The sequence below is a fragment of the Fusarium proliferatum genome (assembly GCF_900067095.1).
Source record: "Fusarium proliferatum ET1 genome assembly, contig: FPRO_scaffold006, whole genome shotgun sequence".
NCBI lineage: Eukaryota > Fungi > Ascomycota > Sordariomycetes > Hypocreales > Nectriaceae > Fusarium > Fusarium proliferatum.
Window position 1 is genome coordinate 458,507 of NW_022194795.1, and position 18,584 is coordinate 477,090.

Below are 18,584 nucleotides of genomic sequence, written 5' to 3' on the forward strand. Positions count from 1 at the left end.
TCCGAAAGTATCTCCCGATCGTGAAGCCATGGCATGCTGTGCTCCCTTTCTACTGAACACAGCATACACGCGATGAGGCCCAGTACAGCTGAGGCAATTTCCAAGTCACGCAATTCATGAGTCCAAGGTGAGAAAATGCAAAGACCAAACGCCGCCGTATGCTTTATGCTACGCATACCCTAAATGCGGTCTATCAATTATAATCGTCATGTCCAAGAGATGTCATTAAAATATGTACAACCATATCCCCCACTATAGCAAGTTGACTCCGAGAGCAAACCCGCCAATGACAGCAAACACCCAGCTGAGGGGTGTAGGCTGCCATGCGGCATTGTCATCGTCATCACCGCCACTGCCGGCTCCGGCAGTGACTGTGACGGTTGGTCGACCACTGAAGGTCTGTGTCGTCACGACGCCTGTGGCACAGTCGCGTTCGAAGTCGGGACATGAGGTGATGGTGTAAGTGGTGGTGTACGCCGAGGTAGGGAACGAGCCGCCTGTGCCAGTAGCAGTAGCCGCCTATCAAGGTTGTCAGTTGAATCATGCAGGAGTACTAGGTGTCATGACTTACACGTCCAGTAGCTGTGATATCAGAACTCTTGCACTTGCCAGTCTCACTGGGCACAGCGTCAGAGCCAGATCCAACAGCAACAATGTCCTCATCACCACAATCAGCAGCCTGAGCGAGATGGACCTCCTTGTTGTCCCAGTCGAAGACAAAGTATCCGGCTCGCAGAACAGAGTCACCAAGAATCTGCTGGTCGCTGGTAGGTACAAGACCAATGTAGCACGTTCCAGGTCCAAGCTCAAGAATAAAATCGCTGAAGGCAACTTTGATGATCTTGTCACCGAACCCGAAATCAACCGTGCCATCGAGGTTGCGGTTTTCACAGTCGGTCATGTAAAAACCCTCACCATCGTTCTGAGCATCGAGAGCCTCCAGAATTGGTCGCGCAACCGACATGTGCATGCGGGTGAGAGTCGTTCCAGAGTCGAGCATCACGTTGGAGTCAGAGCTGGAGACACGAATATCCTCTGTATCACCGCTAATGGTGACGCCGAGGCTATCTAACTCAACGGCGAGACGGTACTCGCCACCCTCACCACGAATGATAGGACGGGTCTCCAGCTTGCCAATATACTTGCTGCGATCAATACCGCCGTAGATCAGAGCACCCTCAGTATCATCCGAGTGTCGCAGATCAAGCGCGAACACACGACTGTTGATAAGTCCCTGGTCCGCCATAGAAGTGAGCAATAAGCTATAAGGCTCATCGCCGTCAAATCCAGCCCTCAGATCAGGTGCAAGACCTAGGATACCCTGTGAGATACCATTGCTCTCAACCAAGACACCGAAAGTCTGGTTTCTCAACTTCGAGTCTCCAAATGTCATGAGATCTGTATAGTATCGAATCGTCGCAGATGTATGCGTCGTTGAGTCGGACGCGTCGCCATAGTTGAGCGTCTCGCCACCAAAAGGACCGATGGGTGGTGTCTTTGACTTTCGAGGGTCATATTGTCCAAAGTCAAGACATTGGTTGTATTGAGTAGCGGATTGAGCTTCTTCGCAGTCGGGGTTTACCCAGAGTTCGTTGGAGCCGGTATCGAGAAGGACTGTGACTTTTTGAGGAGGAGTACCGATTTCAACTATAGAGTATTAACAACTGTAGTTGGTTGGTTATTAGGAACATAGTGACATACTGTCTGTCGCGTAGAAGAAATCTTTGTTCTCGAGTCGGACGGCGATAGCGTCACCGTCTTGACGCTTGTCGTGCTGCTTATCCTTGTTTCGCTCCACGGTACCAACGTGCATCGACAGATAACCTTTACCGGCCTTCGATCTCGGGATGTTAACGGCGTCAACGCTGCCGAGCAGAGCCGCGGCTGTAGTTATCGTGGTCCACCTCATGGTGACTTCTGTGGTGTTGTTTGCAAAAGGCTACAACGGTTTCTGGCAACGTCCCCAGGTGAAGAGAAGAGAGGCTGCCTCGTCTTTAAACTAACAACTCCAAGGCCCCAGTGGCGTTTTCCCTGCCTACCTCACCCCCGGGCTATGCCTTGGTTGGTGGATGTGCTAGGATCTAAAGGGACGGAATTAGCGGGATGTGCTTGGCTGGTGGTCTTGGCCTTTGCTTAGACGATGGGTAATACGGTACGGCTGAAAAGTCCTTGACGTAGGGGTTTTGGACCTGCATAATTGGGCGTTGGGGCGTTGGTTTGCGCATAAGAAGGCTCTGTTGTGTAACGTGTTTCTATTCAGAGCATGTCTTCTACGTAGTGAGTCTCTTTCACTAACTAATAAGACAGCTATTATTTGTCTCTGTCGAACAATGCCCTTCTTTATGTTTGAATCAGAGTGCCAATTCAAGGCCCGCTAGCCCCCCCATGTCTCACGTTACAGGCGTGATCCATTCAGCTTGGCTCATTTATCATGACTCCGCCTCTCTACCTAGCAACCAGGCTAACCCCAACCAAGCAGATCTTCGGTCATTTCCCAATGAGACTCGCCTTCTTCCTGATCACAAGAAAGACGGCAATCACTATAGTGCCTTGGCCAGTTGAAGGATGCAGTAAGAGGGCTAGCTAGCCTTTCAGCTTAAAAATCAGAAGAGCAGGCGGCTTGCGCGGCCTTTTGTAGTGGATGATGTCTTTGAAGCTCAATCGGGATTAGGGATCTCAGCCTGTGGCGATTTCGCCATGGCTCTGCGCCTTGTGCCACAGTTGAAAGAACGGCGGCAGCAACGGGCATTTGGTGAATGAGAGAGGGAGGCTTGGGAGAAATACGATATGTTACATGCTGCATGCTTATTGTGAGTCGCATAAAAGTGAAACGTTGGATGCAAACGAGTGAAGCGATTGGACATGCAATCAAGCTTGACCCTGCTGCTTGTGGAAATTAAGCTCACGGAAGCCGATTCTTATGGTTGCAAGAGTTAGATGATCGGAAGTTTATCTATGGTGACGCTCGGTGATCTCCCACCTCATTCATTTCTCAAGCATATCCTAGCCTGCCACTCGACAATCAGAGTTTTACCCGAATGCACTGGCGTGTCTCTGTTTCACTTTATTTGCACTGATGGTTCTTAGCCCTGGCGCGGAATCCTTGTTCACGATGCCGGTGTAGGGTAAGACACCATGACTTTAAGATTGCTTTGGTGATGAGCAAGCCATGTAAAACGACGTTCGCGCTTAATGACACGCAAGCGACTCAGCTGCAATTCTCAATCGGCGGCCTCATTGTAATTCGATGTTGCAGCGCGTTCTTGGAGACAGACGGGCGCCATGAGCAGGAGTACTGAGGACTTTGGCTTAGCTATCGACTTGATTAAAGTTAGAGACTTCAGGCAGGGTGAGATCAAAAGACAGGTGATCCTCGATACTGTCAATTTTGTGGAATCAATCCAAAGTTAGTCCGAAATCTTTTTATCTAGCTGGTAATTTACAGGTCGTTATATGTTACAAGTCATGCCATCTATCCAGTCTCATTTTGTTTATGCCTTCAAACCTGTGCCAGACACCAACAGCGCAACGCTGCCCAGCTGCCTTCTCACATCCTCCTTGTTAACATCATGGGTATCCTCGACCTCTCCCCACTGTCCGGTTTGCCAGTCAACTTCAAGACTGGTAGCAGCAGCGGCTTCTTCAACACCAAACTTCTTACCAGGATTCAAATGACCTCTAGCGACCGAACCCTCGGTCCACTCAACAACGAATCGTGCAGCAGCAATGAGGCTCTTGCCAGCCAATGAGGCACGCTCAAGTCCAGCAATCTCAAAAGCATCGAGACCAGTGATCCAGCCCTGAACAATCTCACGAACTCCAGGCGCCTGTGACTGAGGCAAGATGGAGTGGCCGTCAAGGACCGGGTTGATGGTGACGCCTGGCCAAACATGTGTTGTCAGGAAAGACACAATCTCCTCGGCTGTGCGCTTCTGTACATCTCGTAGCGACTCTCCAGCTTCATTCTTGCGATCATGCGCTCCTGCAGGAGGGTTCCAGCAGAGAATGGAATCGGTATCGAGATATCGTAATAATGTTGTGGCAATCGCATTTCGAACCTCTGAAATTTCACCTCCAGTGGTGTTATCAGCCGCAGCGATGTCGAGAGCTCGGCATGTAAGACTTGTAAGAGGGATCAAATGATGTCTTGTGGCATCTTGGGCAGAAGTCAAAAGATCCCATTCGAGAGCGAGAGCGGAAGCAAGGTCGGGCTTGGTGATGGGAATGCGAACGACCTCCTTTGACACAGGATGTCTCAACGGTCGAGTATCGAGAAAGACTTGAAGAGCACCTGTATCTCATCAGCATACGCTTTGATGGTGGGGTAGAAGTATTTGGACTAACCGTCAACTTCCTTCACAGAAACATCCTTCCAGAAACGCTTCTTCAAACCACCACCTCCCTTTCCAGAGCTAGCATTTCGAAGCTCCTTAGCATTCTTGAGCATCTCAGCCTGTCTTCTCCGCCTCGCAACTCGCTGATGGACATTTTCGGCGGGCTGGATCGGCGGCTCAGGTGGCGGGCCGGTGCCAACCACTGGAGCGACATTGGCGGCCTTGACAACGGTCGAGTGAATTGGACGGACAAAGGCCGGGCGATGGACGAGCCGAGGCGCAATGCGAAGTGGCACTCGTGTTACGGACTTCATTCTGGGCGACAATCTGGGTTGTGGATTGAGGTTGGGAGAATGAAGCTGGGGGATTTAAAGATGCGACCCGGAAAATTGGGTCCGGCTGGAAGTTTGGAGTGGGTGGATGGATTCAGGGTCGACATGATGTCACTTTTTGAGGTGAGAGCTGTGGAAAGGGCCCCAGGAACTCTTTTTTTGGCATGTAAATATGATGATAATGGTATATTAGGCAGTATATAGTAGTATTCCAAGCTGTTGGATATCTTAGACCATCAATGTAGGTTTAAATGAACATCTGAAAGACTGCGGGTACCTGAAGCTGCAGTGCTCCATTCTCCAGCAGCAACCTTGCCCAAGGACAGTGGTCATATCAGGGACAATGGTATATGTAAATGCCAATTATATGAGAGATGAAAAGGTAAGAGACATAAGAGAAAGCTTAACCACTGTAAAAGACCGAAGACTCAGCAATTGAAATTCTACCATCAACTTCAACTGAAGTCAATGCCAAAGTTGACACGAATCCCCGTCCGATAAGGGGCTGATAAGATCACGTGATGCGGCACCACTCATCCCTGAAGCGTAACTGCGACGTGGTGATTCTACCTTAGGAGCGCCTCGACCGCAACCTCAAGTCTCCCTCGACCAAACCTTTCACCTCAACCCAGTTGCCCAACATGAGTTACGGCAAGAAGGACGAAGACGCCGACCTCGGGCTGGTAAAGGTTGACCGAACTCAAGTCTTCCAAGAAGGTCCGTCTCCTACAATCGCCTTATTCCTATTCAACCCCCCACAGTCAAGCTAAATAGTCCAACAGCACGACTCTTCAACAGCTCCCCTATCCAGCCTCGACGATGTCGCATTCTACTCACCAAGATCGCTCTCCTTCTTTACACGGGAGAGAAGTTCCCCACCAACGAAGCTACAACCCTCTTCTTCGGTATCTCGAAGCTCTTCCAGAACAAGGATGCCAGTCTCCGACAGATGGTCCACCTTGTTATCAAGGAGCTTGCCAACTCAGCTGAGGATATTATTATGGTTACCAGCACGATTATGAAGGATACTGGCGGCAGCACCGATGCTATCTACCGACCCAATGCCATTCGCGCCCTCTGCCGTATTATTGATGTAGGTTGCGTTGCTGGCCGGTACACCGACACCCCTGGAAGCTGACACTGTGAAGGCCACGACCGTGCAATCGATCGAACGAGTTATGAAGACCGCAATTGTCGATAAGAACCCCTCCGTATCCTCTGCCGCCCTCGTTTCCTCATACCACCTCCTTCCCATCGCCAAGGATGTTGTCCGACGATGGCAGAGTGAGACCCAGGAGGCCGCTGCCTCTAGCAAGTCCTCTGGTGGCTTCTCCCTGGGATTCTCCACCTCAAGCAGCCAAATTCCCATGAACCACTCAACCATGTCGCAATACCACGCTGTCGGACTCCTATATCAGATGCGCATGCACGACCGAATGGCCCTTGTCAAGATGGTTCAGCAATTCGGCGCTGCTGGTGCTCTCAAGAACCCCGCTGCTATCATCATGCTGGTTCGACTTGCTGCACAGCTCGCTGAGGAGGATGCTTCATTGAGGAAGCCCATGATGCAGCTCCTCGATGGTTGGCTGCGACACAAGAGCGAAATGGTCAACTTTGAGGCTGCTAAGGCTATCTGCGACATGCGAGATGTTACCGATGCTGAGGTAGCGCAAGCTGTCCACGTTCTGCAGCTGTTCCTCACCTCTCCCCGCGCTGTTACCAAGTTCGCCGCTCTCCGAATCCTCCACAACTTTGCCAGCTTCAAGCCTACCGCCGTCAACGCCTGCAACCCCGACATCGAGCTTCTAATCTCAAACAGCAACCGATCCATTGCCACTTTCGCCATCACCACGCTCCTTAAGACCGGTAACGAGGCCAGTGTCGACAGGTTAATGAAGCAGATTTCCACCTTCATGTCCGAGATTACCGACGAGTTCAAGATTACAATCGTGGAGGCTATCCGCACCTTGTGCCTCAAATTCCCCAGCAAGCAGGCTGGTATGCTCACCTTCCTCAGCGGTATTTTGCGCGATGAGGGTGGATATGAGTTCAAGAGGGCTGTTGTGGAGAGCATGTTCGATTTGATCAAGTTCGTCCCTGATTCCAAGGAGGATGCGCTTGCCCACCTCTGCGAGTTCATTGAGGATTGCGAGTTCACTAAGCTGGCTGTCCGAATTCTTCACCTTATCGGTCTTGAGGGTCCCAAGACCGCTCAGCCTACCAAGTATATCCGATATATTTACAACCGAGTGGTTCTTGAAAACGCCATCGTGCGAGCTGCTGCTGTCACTGCCCTCGCCAAGTTTGGTGTTGGCCAGAAGGACCCTGAGGTTAAGAGCAGTGTCCGCGTCCTCCTCACCCGATGCTTGGATGATGTTGATGACGAGGTCCGTGATCGTGCTGCCCTTAACCTGAAGCTCATGAATGAGGAGGATGATGAGATGGCAGCTCGATTTGTCAAGAATGGTAAGCATGGATTAACGACTGACTGTGGAATACGGCTAATGCGCAAACAGAGAACATGTTCTCTCTTCCCTACTTCGAGCAGCAGCTTGTCCTGTACGTCACATCAGACGACAAGTCCGCTTTCGATAGTCCCTTCGATATTGCCAAGATTCCTGTGGTTACTCGGGAGCAGGCCGACGCTGAGGACCGATCCAAGAAGCTGATTGCCACAGCCCCTACACTCAAGGCTCCCAAGGTTGGCCCCACCAAGCCTACTGGAGCCGAGGCTGTTGCTTCTGCTTCTGCTCAGGCTCAACGGTATGCCCAGGAGCTGGTCGAGATCCCGGAGATGAAGGAGTTTGGCAGTGTCCTCAAGTCTTCGCCTGTTATCGAGCTTACTGAGGCAGAGACTGAGTACGTTGTCAGCTTGGTCAAGCACATCTTCAAGGAGCACATTGTCCTCCAATATGAGGTTAAGAACACCTTGCCCGACACTGTCCTTGAGAACGTCTCCGTTGTCGCTACTCCGGTAGACGAGGAGGAGCTCGAGGAGGTCTTCATCATCCAGGCTGAGAAGCTTGCGACTGATGAGCCCGGCAAGGTCTATGTTGCTTTTAAGAAGGTTGGCGGCGAGGCTTCCCTGCCCACCTCCACCTTCTCCAACGTCCTCAAGTTCACCAGCAAGGAGATCGACCCCTCAACAGGCGAGCCCGAGGATTCCGGCTACGATGATGAGTATGAGGTGGCCGAGTTCGACCTTGCTGGCAGTGACTACGTGATCCCCACATTCGCTGGTAACTTCAGCCACATCTGGGAGCAGGTTGGTGCTTCTGGAGAGGAGGTTACAGAAACCCTCCAATTGAGCGGTATGGAGAGCATTGCGGGTAAGTCGACTGCTGAGTTCACAGAAGACATGATACTAACAACTTTACAGACGCTACAGAGCAACTTACAAAGGCTTTGTCGCTCCAGCCTCTCGAGGGTACCGATGTGCCCGTCAACCAGACCACCCACACACTCAAGCTTCTCGGCAAGACAGTTGGTGGAGGTCGGGTGGTTGCTAACGTACGAATGGCTTACTCATCCAAAACTGGTGTCACGACAAAGATCACGGTGCGAAGCGAAGAGGAGAATGTGGCTGCGCTAGTCATCGCGTCGGTCGCTTAGAGATGAACAACAGAAGCAAAGCGGGCGTTGAAAGGATCATGATGTATCGAAAGCCTTGTCTTGGTTTTAGACATACCGTACAAGTGTGGCAGTAATGTGATTATTTACGATTCGTTTCCTTGTCCTGGAATCACGATTGTCACTTCGCAGGGGTTTAAAAGGCTTGTAAAGTGATGAGGGGGATTATTCATTGGGTGGTTAGAGGAAAGCGAAGAAGGTATAAGAGCATGTTTTTATCGGAGCATGGTTGTTGGGGCCATGTTATTTGTTGCAAAAAGATGGAATTTACCTAGTCAAGCCTGAGTCTATGATATGTGACTTGAAGTGAGGTGTAACAATTGTCTACAAACAGAATACGGGACATGTAGCTTGTCTTGAAGCCATATGCTTCCGAACTCTTGGTCATCATGTTGGTGTAGCCCAGCCTGTCTGAGTTAATGTTTGCACGTGGTGGTATGGTCTTGATACCTGTGGCATTTGCTGGTGACACAGGTTGCTGAGCGAGTGCATGTTCAAGTCACAGCATTAGGCTATATGTGTAGCATATGATTGCGCACTTATGGCGAAGGTGGGTTAGTATGCAGACTCATGTATCTTTTGCTTTGTGTTTGTGTAACTGTTCTGTCACCGTTTTGGCTGAGTGAGAGTTGCAAACGAAGACAATGCTAGCACGCTATCACTCATGTTAACCCAAGTTTAGGCAACGTCACAGAGGGGGGGACGGCGGGCAATTAGTGAGTAGTGTGATATACTGCGGCTACTAACGTTGGTATCATTGAGATGTTGGTGTTGGCAGAGCAAACGATTAATTTTATTGCTTCGTATAACAATGGAACAGGCGAAGGAAGAAGCCCTTTGCCGTTTGGGGCATGTTTTCCATTTGGCAAGATGGAAGCAAACATTTCATTTTGGCAAAGATTTAACATAATTCTCGGGGGGACATGAGAACCCCCCTGATTCCTCTACCTGGGGTTCTGAAGCATATATATCTTTTTTCTTCCCACTTTCATCCTCCCACTTCTTTCGTTTCCTTAAGCTGTTTTCATGCCCCTGACTTATATATACTCAAGTGTATAGTCATACACACTTACAGATAGGCAATATCTCTCTATTGTTAGTGTATATTCATCACATTGGCACTGGATTCAGTATCTGGCGTTGTGCTGACGCAGTAGGGCCGCCGATTTTGTTACGTATGCCTTGACAACTGACAGTAACTAAAGGAAATTGTAGACGAGACTCTGGTGTATTACATAAACGTGAGAAAGAAGTAATCACATTTGTCATGATAGAGTACTTTGTCTCTTGTCGCTATGTCAAAGCGTCCCTCATGTCTTTCCTCCTCGTCGGAGACAGCAACCAATTGGGGCCTTTTGTCACGATTCTTGATCGTCAGGGTTAGTAGTCGGTATGATGAAGTCATTGAGATGACGGAAGATACGAATATGGAGGGGCATGAATGCGTTCTAGTATAGATCAAGTGGATGAAGAGCGAGTCTGCGGCTAAGTCTGCCACCCGGGCACACACGTGCTTTCGGACCTTGGCTGGCCGGATCACGTTGACTGGATATCTTTACTTGACGGTGAGATGAAATTAACTCATCTCACTATTTCCTTCATATGTGCCTGTCATCTTGCGAGTATATATAAGAAGGGTATGTTTCTAGCATGTAACAGTCCCAAAAAGCAAGGTTGCGCCGGCTAATGTATCAACCCACATGTACAGAGAAGTCTTGAACTTTTTCTCAACTGGACAAAGATCCCTCCTGAAGATGGAAAATGCATGCCTCTCTTGTGGCGTGGTGATGATGTCTTCAGCCACACACTCTCAGTCCTGGGAATCTCGGAAAGCTGTAAGAGACAAAGAAAGAAACGCATTGTTGGGCGTATGGACTTGATATGAAACCATCCGAAAGCCCAGAGCTCCCTTACCTCGAGCCCCCTCGCAGCTCTACATTAAGCAAGATATGATATGCATCTTTTATTCAGCCCTGGGAGATGGTGATTACCAGGCACTGAGTTTCAGGACGTAGATCCCAGAAAGAAGACATGACAGCCGCGGCAAAGGAGTTCCCCACTAGGTATCGACTTATTTCCCAAGACGCATCCCAACCGTGCGGCCGAAGCATGGTGCATCTTTCCAAACATGCCGGAACGCCAGGACCCAGGAGGCTTGATTCGAGCAATGACTCTGGGACAAGGTACTTTTGGGGAATATATAAGCGAAGGGAGTCTCGATTTTGACTTGAGAGGTCCTTCCACACTCTTTGCAGGAAACGAGGAGGGTATATATTGACAACGAACTGAAAGACGTTTGTCAGCCACAAAGTACTTGATATCCGTCCTCCATATATGTGAATTTCGCTCACCCATTGTTCTTGTAGGACCATGTACTCCATAGCATCACAACCTTCGTCAGCGCAGGAATGCTTTGCTTACGATATTTGCATTCTGCCTCACGTGGATGCAACCGGCGTTGCTATTAGAAAGACGGACAGTGCATCAACCCATACGAGGTGAAAAACAAAATTGGTGATGGCGGCAAGAGCCTTATTGCAAAGAGGAAGCAAAATATAGGAAACAAAACCGGGTTCTCTGCTTGGGTTCCGGGGCCAGCACCATTCTTCTACTGAACTTAGCAGACCACCTCGAAGTCCCAAATCACCGCTGGTAGGAGGGAATCCCATACTCCTCGAGAACAGAAAGACATCAAGAGAAAATGCTCCCACCAAAGAAGCAGGGATGAATCAGACCTGGCCAAGGGGAAGCAAGGACTCACCCAGCTGATAGTGTACATACCACGACTGTAAAGGGCATTCCGGAAAAGTCTTCCCATAACTTGCTGTGACCTCTCAGTATTTGAGAAGCTCGCATGCATGTGGAAATGGAAGCCACTAAATATATGACCACGGGAAAGTCTTCGGCCCTTGGTCAAGAAGATACTCTATGCACTTGTTCGCCCAAGGCCGCAATAGCGGCAGTGAAGTGCTTCATCGCTGACTGAGATGGTGTATAGAGCAAGTAATGTGATTCTCCACCAAGAATCTGTTGGGGAACCTTTCGAATACTGACAGAAAACTTGTGTGAGTATAGCCAGAGCCAAGGCCTGCCTGCCGAGAGTCCTCATTGCTCTGGCACAAATCTTAGTACCCGAGAGAAGCCTTGTCGACACGTCTAATTTTCCAGATTGTCTCGGTCTAAGGATGCAATCAACATGAAGATGCTCTCAATATTAGCGTCTCGCAATAAGATGGTGGGCGTAGTCCAATGGCAAAAAGTTCACAGGGTTTTCGAGACTCAGGGGTAAAGGCGCTCGCAGTAATTCCGTCAAAAAGAACGGAGCAACCGGCCGATCCGCATTCGAACCAGACTGGTGATGTTACAGCAGTTTATTGAGACTGAAGCGGACTTGAGATATGCTGAGATCTCGATGGTTTGCTTGGAACAACGCAAACGGAGTGTTGACGTTGAGGAGAAACGGTCTTCTGACGGCATTTTTCTCTTGGATCAGTGGAGCGTTTGGTCTGATCGGTTTGAAGCTTGCAGAAGAACTATATCCTATGTCTCGAATCTGGGATGGGCTTTGAAGGGTAGTTTCATAAAGTCGGTGAAGACATGGTTGGGGCGGGAACTTTGAGGGTCATGAGGGATCGTCGACCTTGATCATAAGGGGGATTGTGGCAATGCTAGCTATTCGGACACCGCAGGTTAGCGGTAGTGCAACTGGGATGGTATAATAATGGAAACTTGACGGAAACCTGGCTGCCCAGCGTGACGAGAAGAATACAAACCGAAGCCCCGGCATACTGGCTGCCGCTAAGTATTTCCGACGATAATAGAAGTGTTCGCCCGTGTAGTTACGCTGCTGCAAGGACGCGTTTGAGGGCAAAGAGGAGTGTTGCAAGGTCCCTGATAGAGTAGTGACGTTGATATTTGAGAGAGTGTGTCTCGGCATGAGAGCGCTCAACTCCTGAGCCTTTTTGACTTTGAAGCTATTGGCTGTTGTCGTTAAATTGTCAAAGTGATAGGCACATTCTAATAGCGGTAGTCTTGCAGGAGTCTATGGCCTCCAGCGGTCGAGCGTCCCGAACTAGGTCAGCCCTTGAGAGTGTCAAGACAGAGCTGGAGTGTTGCCTCAGTTCTAACTAGGCCAACAGGACGGACTTTTCTTCCATTGGGGGCAGTTAAGGCAGTAGTTTAGTGATCTCCAAGGTCCAAGGGACTGTCTGTGACTAGATCAGGGGCCATCCATGGCAACTCGGTGCTTCGAGGTCGTCTCCTGGGGTGCGCTCCTCTCACCTTACAACGAATTGCTACCCGAGGAGGGTGCTTCAAGGTCAATAAGAGTTGGAAAGACTGATGGAGACAAAAGGGAAACTCCTCTTGGCGGTCGTATCGGTCAAGATGGCGTTCCCGCGAGTTGGATACTTGCTAACGCAGTGCTGCTGAAGGGTTCTGTAGCGCTCTTGTTAGCAAGATGGTATCGACGTAATCATAACTGAATAAACAAACAAGCAGTCGAACAAAGGCCCCCGAGAGACCAAAATGTGTGGGGAGGAAGGCAACAATGAGTAATTGATCGTCTTGCGAGGTATGCTAATTTGGCATGTAACACAGCGATTTTTGACAAAGCGCCTGAAGACTTGGAGCATGTCTAGATCTTCTCGAGGCGTCAAAGGTACTGTGATAGAGGATATGGGATCTGTGGCAAGCTGTAGCATCGCAGTTGACGGGTTAGTAAGGTCTGATGCTCCCGGTGGCTAAAGACTGGCTAAGAGCTTCAGGGGGTCAAGTGTCAAACCGTCACTAACGAGTTCTACTGCTATGATGTTGCGATTGGGGAAACAGTGTGATAGATGCGAGATCCAGAAGCGCGCTACGCACCGAAAGCACGTCGATGACTTGGGGTAGTCAGTTGCTGCGTACGAGTTGTAGATACCAGAGGGAAAAGCCAGTCAGGGGCTGGAGTATAAATGCATACGAGGTGTTCATGGTTATGGCCCCGGAGAAGAGAGTGATGATATGCATGATTTGAAGGGCGAAGCGCGTGTTACGCTTGTCGAATGTCAGCCTTGTCAGCGTCACTCTAAGGCAACGATGCGTAGTCGAGTCACGGACGTGTCTGCTTTGTTCCCTGTCGACACTGGTGTCAAGGGATGATAATGCAAGGTCAAGACGAACATTATGAAGGGGCGACGAGCTGCGAATGAAGATTGGGAGACGGGGTGGTAAGATATGTTGGAGTGTATGGAGGGAGATAATAGAAGAGAGCACACATACATATTCCTGTGAGGACATGGGGCCTATAGACAAGCACTCAGTGCTCATACAGGATGCCTTTAGAGGGCCAGATACCTGAATTGCAGAAGAATAGCGTATGAGCGTCTGGTGTAGGAGGCCAATGACGTTTCGTTAGTGTGGTGTGCCTTGTAAAAACGGTCACCAGGGCACCGATGCCTTTTTCGTCACACGTCAAATCGCACTACCCGCCGTATATCAAAACATTTCTCTCGAGTTTGAGCTTCTTCCCCTCTCTCGTCCTTTCACCCTCAAAACATTCTTCGACTTCCGCTCGAAGTCAACTTCTCTACGTTACTGCACCAACAAACAAAAGCGTGAGTGTCCTTTTCACTTCTTCTCGCTCTTTGTTTCTTTTATTTCCGTGTGCTCAAGTTAACTTAGGTCCCTGCTTGCACTCCAGGGCGCAGCAAACATGGATGAACCTGGACCTGCACAGCGACTGACTGGCGAGGGGTAAGTCGACACTTCTATCAAATCATGACAACAAGTACTGAAAATAGATGTACATAGCGCCAAGATTTCCATCTACTTTGGCTCGATGGCAGGAGGTGAAATTGGCCCTACTGTCGAGTACGTCCACGCTGAGGCAATTCTCCTCACGTGCCCTGAATTTCTCAAGAGAGTTACTAAATGGGGCATCATTTCGCTTCCATTCGCTACTACGGAGGCCATCCACGCCATGATCCGTTTCTTCTACACTGGAAAAGTCCCATTTCATGAGGTACACAAGTTCACTCTCCGCCCGGACATCGAACAGGCTTATGATCTTGCCATCCATATCTACTCCCAGGCTGTCTACAGCGATATCACCAAGATGAAGGACCAGGCAACCGACTACATGACGAGCCTCTTTCCGTATATGGAGCCCTCCTACATGCTGGCCTACTCATACAGTGTCCTTGAACCTCTGTACCCCGAGCTCAACTTTAAGTGGGTTGCAGTCCAAGCGGGATTACCATACTACGCCAATGACAAACTCATGGACGCCGTTGATGCTGAGCGTAAGGAGGATATCAAACGCTTCAGGGCGTCTGTCGCTCGCCGCGAGGCTGCCTGGGTCAAAATCAACCGAGAGGGCGAGGAGGAGGATTCTGTTGAGGAATCCGAGGTTAAGGAGGCAACCAAAGTCGGAAGTGATATCGCAGTTGAGAGCGAAGGCGAAGACGCCGAGGCTGAAGACCCCGAAGCTGGAGAGACTGAGGGTGAAGCCGACGCTGGGACAGACGATGAGTCGTATGACAGCAATGGAAAGCTGAAGATTATCGGAGCCGATGGCTTGATCAACCTCGACCTGGCCAACTACCCACCTGGTGTTTACCGCTGGTAAGCCGCAATGGTCTCTAACGACGAATACTTTTGGAACGATGGACTACGGAAATGTAACGATGAGCACGATGAGCCGATGGACATGTAGTGATGGTTGCAGCAGAACTGATTGGCATATGGGGATGAAATTTGTCAGTATGTGATCACGAGGGGTTGTGGGAAGGAGTCTTACCCATGTAATATTAGCTGAGAGTATCCCCCGAATACAGTCCATCTATGGCATTCAACACCTTGACCAAGTTGATGTTCTGTTCGTGAGAATGTCGAAAGAAGGTGAAGTAGCGTATGATCCCAGGCTCCAACTACTGGAATATCTTTCGCGGCCACGGGTACAGCGTTGCGGACATGTACCAGGGCTACTATATGGCCGCTGAAAGCTTTGATCTTTGCTTTGTTTTACATTCAAAAAAGACCACAGAGATCCTACAAACATCTGAGGAGATGTGTCAGTCACCGTTACACTTCTTTCACAGGATAATTGTAACGCACAAAGGGTGTTCACATTATGAGTACCAAGTTACCTGTAACTCCTCGATTGCGAGAGCAAGATGCACCTGAAAGGGACGATACCCGCCGAGAAGTATGTATCTATTGCCTGAGCTCCTTGTTTTCCATTGCTATGAGGAAGAAGCATAGTTTCTGTTGCCTACTATCGAGTGCATTGCCGGATCCTACCTTAGGTACCTTACTACTGTCAAACAATGAAGCCATGCGGGAGAAAAACTTCGAGTCATAACAAGCGACTGGCATTAATTTACTGATTGAAAGAACGCAAGAGTGCCTCAGTGACTGTGTCTTTATTGCAGCATATTTTTGCATTCATATGGTATTAGCTACATAACATCAACGCAGGAAACCTCTTACTTCACACGACTACTCACCAAGGATATATATTGTGAATCCCTGAAACTAAGGGATGGCAACCCCAGTTCAAGAGTCGGGTAAATCTCCTACCTTCCATTAGCTAGAGTGTGCGAAGTCACATGGGTTTGCGAGCTACCTTGGGCAGCAACTGGAATTCGGGGCGTGAAGTGATTGTTTGGGCATTGCTGCACGCGACTGTCCTTTTCTTGGATGTCAACTATCAGCCAGGGGCAATCACAAGGTACAAGGGGTTTGAGTTTGCCTGAGTCAACCTGCCCATGCGTTTCCCAAAACAGTCAGTAACGACAGTTGCTAAAGTCCTCCTGGAGCCACGGCCGTTGTTTGACGGACTCCACGAAGCAAAAGGGGATCTGCTTATACGCTAAGGTGCTTGCAGATCTCATGTTGGATTGAATATGTCTGCTAAAGCTGTGCTTGGGAGTCTGTGTCACTGTAAGTTGTCCGTGCAGTGTCAACTAGGTACGCTAGAAGTGGTGGTTGGTTGACACTTGGTTGACACTGTATGATGCAGTCAGTCCTGGGCGTGACGCGCTGGAATTAAATTATCAAACGCCTCAAACGCGCTGAAGACAAGTCCCCAAAAGCAATGTGTATCCTGTAAAAGAAAAAAAAGAGATGGTTAGTCAGTGTTTCTAGCATGGGTGTTGTACTTGATGGCTCTAATATGCATCAAGAATGACTTGGTAGATGAAGCATAGTCTAGAGGAGTGTTCAACTTCTGATCTGCTGAACGGAGCAAACCAGGGCTAGCGAGCAACTACCACTTGTTTGGTGACCGAACCCCTTGAAGTTACATTCCAGATGTTCCACGCCATCGTGAATGCGTGATTAGTCCGCATTCTGTTTGTTTGCTTGCCGTTTGTTCAGGACCTACGTCATGTTTGCCAGACAATGACTCCCCGTTACTCATCATCTTTTCTCTCACTTCTTTTCTTCATCTATTCCTTTCTTACTTTTTACTCAAACGACTGGGCTTCATCTCTAAATTCCTTCCCCTCGTGAACTTTCTCATACCAGTCTCATATCATATACCTGAGCACATCCATTACAACATATATTAAAACACAACAGCTTGTCACCATCGTCCTTGAGCGCATATCAATCTGGAAATGCCCGGCTGGTGGGGCTTTTGGGGCCCGAAGTTGCCTGATGATGCTCCTGAGAATAGACCTCTTGCCTCGTGAGTAGCTCACCACTGATTGAACAGTTGGCAGCTAATTTATCATCCAGACGCTGGTTCGGGCCCAGTAGAGCAATCGACTTTGACCATAAGCAACTGGTCCATATACCGCAAGCAGTCCTAGAGGAGCATCCAGGCTTCTTGGCACTGTGGCGGGAGAGGGACATCCTTTTCATCCCCAACATGCCCTATCATGTGGCCCATGTGTTGGTGAACTTCTTGTACACGAACAAGTACGAGAACCTTCGTATCGGCTGTAAAAGTGGGATCGAGTCGGCCTTGATCGACTTTACCACAGCTATATACGTCTACAGTGCATGCGTAAGATACCAACTGCCTAGACTTCAAGTTCAGGCTGGCGAGCGCATTGCCATATACGGGGACAAGATCCCATTCCTCGAAATTATAAAGAAGCTTTCCGGATCACAGTTCACCGACATGAATCTTGGCGGAACACTTTACGATTACATTTGCGACCGAGCAAGCGCCGAGAACGCCAGCATGACTGACACATCCGCTGCTGAGATTAGAGCAGCCATGGGAGGAACCATGGCTAGTGTCTTATGCCAAAAGATCGTCAAGCTTGAGAGCGAAAAGAAACATCTTAAGGAGATCCTTCGAAAACACTGAAGAAGAGTCAGCAGAGATGTTTCTGTATGAGCTGCCTGTTGATGTTTGCCCTTTATTGAGTCAGAACAAGTCGAGAATTTGAGATGTTCAGACAATGGTAACACTTTATGGAGATAAGGCGTCAAGTGTAAGGTAGCAAGAGGTATTATAGCTATAAAGTGTAAGCCAGCTAACTACCTATGTTGCTTGGAACTGAGTGAACAAAATTCTGTTCTTTTGTTGTACGTTCCACTTGCTTCCTCTTCCTCTTCTCTCTTGAGCGACAAGATCTCCCATGGGTCTCTCTGACTCACTCTCAAGACACTGACTGGTGCCATCTCGTGTCATAAAATTCAATAGCAGCAGCTGGGTTTCCGTGCCCGAAGACATAATCAAGGAAAACACGGAATTACTCGCCTGTTGGAAGGGCCAGCAACACTAGATTTCCCGGATGCTCCTTACCATGTTGCCCATGTGCTCCTTCAATATCTATATAAAAGGGAATGAAGAATCTAAAGACACATGGTGCTTGCCAGGAAAGATGCGCCAATGACTTTTGCATGGCAATCTATGTTTACAAAATTGGCATTAAGTACCGGCTTCCAGAGTTGGAAAAGCTGGCTACAGCAAGGATTCGGAGCCACGGAGACAAAATTGCATTCGTGGAGATCATGAAGCGCATGTCAAGCCCTCTATTTTCTAATATGGAGATATAAGGTCTGTTTAACGATTACCTCTGCGCCAGAATGACTAGAGAAGGCGCCAGTATGACCTCACAAACAAGGGCCGAGATTGAGAAGGTTATGGGGAGCACCATGATTTCGATACTCTACCAGCGAATTGTTGGGATTGAGAGAGAGAAGGGTAAGCTGCAAGAGGCTGTCCATAGTCTGCAGCAAAAGCAGACAAAGGGCTCATCTCGCAACAAGTCGAGATAAGATGATGGAGTTCGATGTATGGATTCCGAGTGGAAGTATCGGTGTGTCATATGTATAAAGTCAGGAT

The 18,584-nt window shown here is 49.1% G+C and overlaps 5 protein-coding genes across 5 annotated transcripts; 3 read left to right on the forward strand and 2 right to left on the reverse strand.

Moving 5' to 3' along the window:
• Positions 1-252: 252 nt before the first annotated feature.
• Positions 253-1,909, reverse strand: FPRO_09228 (uncharacterized protein; the record flags this gene model as incomplete). Its single annotated transcript, XM_031232599.1, has 3 exons — positions 253-519; positions 572-1,647; positions 1,702-1,909. The coding sequence occupies 3 exons, from the start codon at positions 1,907-1,909 to the stop codon at positions 253-255; spliced, it is 1,551 nt and encodes a 516-aa protein (XP_031082519.1).
• Positions 1,910-3,491: 1,582 nt separating this feature from the next.
• Positions 3,492-4,648, reverse strand: FPRO_09229 (uncharacterized protein; the record flags this gene model as incomplete). Its single annotated transcript, XM_031232600.1, has 2 exons — positions 3,492-4,291; positions 4,345-4,648. 2 exons carry the CDS (start codon positions 4,646-4,648, stop codon positions 3,492-3,494), a joined length of 1,104 nt encoding a protein of 367 aa, XP_031082520.1.
• A 659-nt stretch (positions 4,649-5,307) lies between these two features.
• FPRO_09230 (uncharacterized protein) lies at positions 5,308-8,278 on the forward strand (the record flags this gene model as incomplete). Its single annotated transcript, XM_031232601.1, has 5 exons — positions 5,308-5,383; positions 5,449-5,759; positions 5,815-7,132; positions 7,183-7,995; positions 8,046-8,278. 5 exons carry the CDS (start codon positions 5,308-5,310, stop codon positions 8,276-8,278), a joined length of 2,751 nt encoding a protein of 916 aa, XP_031082521.1.
• A 5,713-nt stretch (positions 8,279-13,991) lies between these two features.
• Positions 13,992-14,906, forward strand: FPRO_09231 (uncharacterized protein; the record flags this gene model as incomplete). The annotated part of the gene is made up of 2 exons (XM_031232602.1): positions 13,992-14,032; positions 14,090-14,906. 2 exons carry the CDS (start codon positions 13,992-13,994, stop codon positions 14,904-14,906), a joined length of 858 nt encoding a protein of 285 aa, XP_031082522.1.
• Positions 14,907-16,899: 1,993 nt separating this feature from the next.
• On the forward strand, positions 16,900-17,600 carry FPRO_09232 (uncharacterized protein; the record flags this gene model as incomplete). Its single annotated transcript, XM_031232603.1, has 2 exons — positions 16,900-16,970; positions 17,021-17,600. 2 exons carry the CDS (start codon positions 16,900-16,902, stop codon positions 17,598-17,600), a joined length of 651 nt encoding a protein of 216 aa, XP_031082523.1.
• Positions 17,601-18,584: the final 984 nt, after the last annotated feature.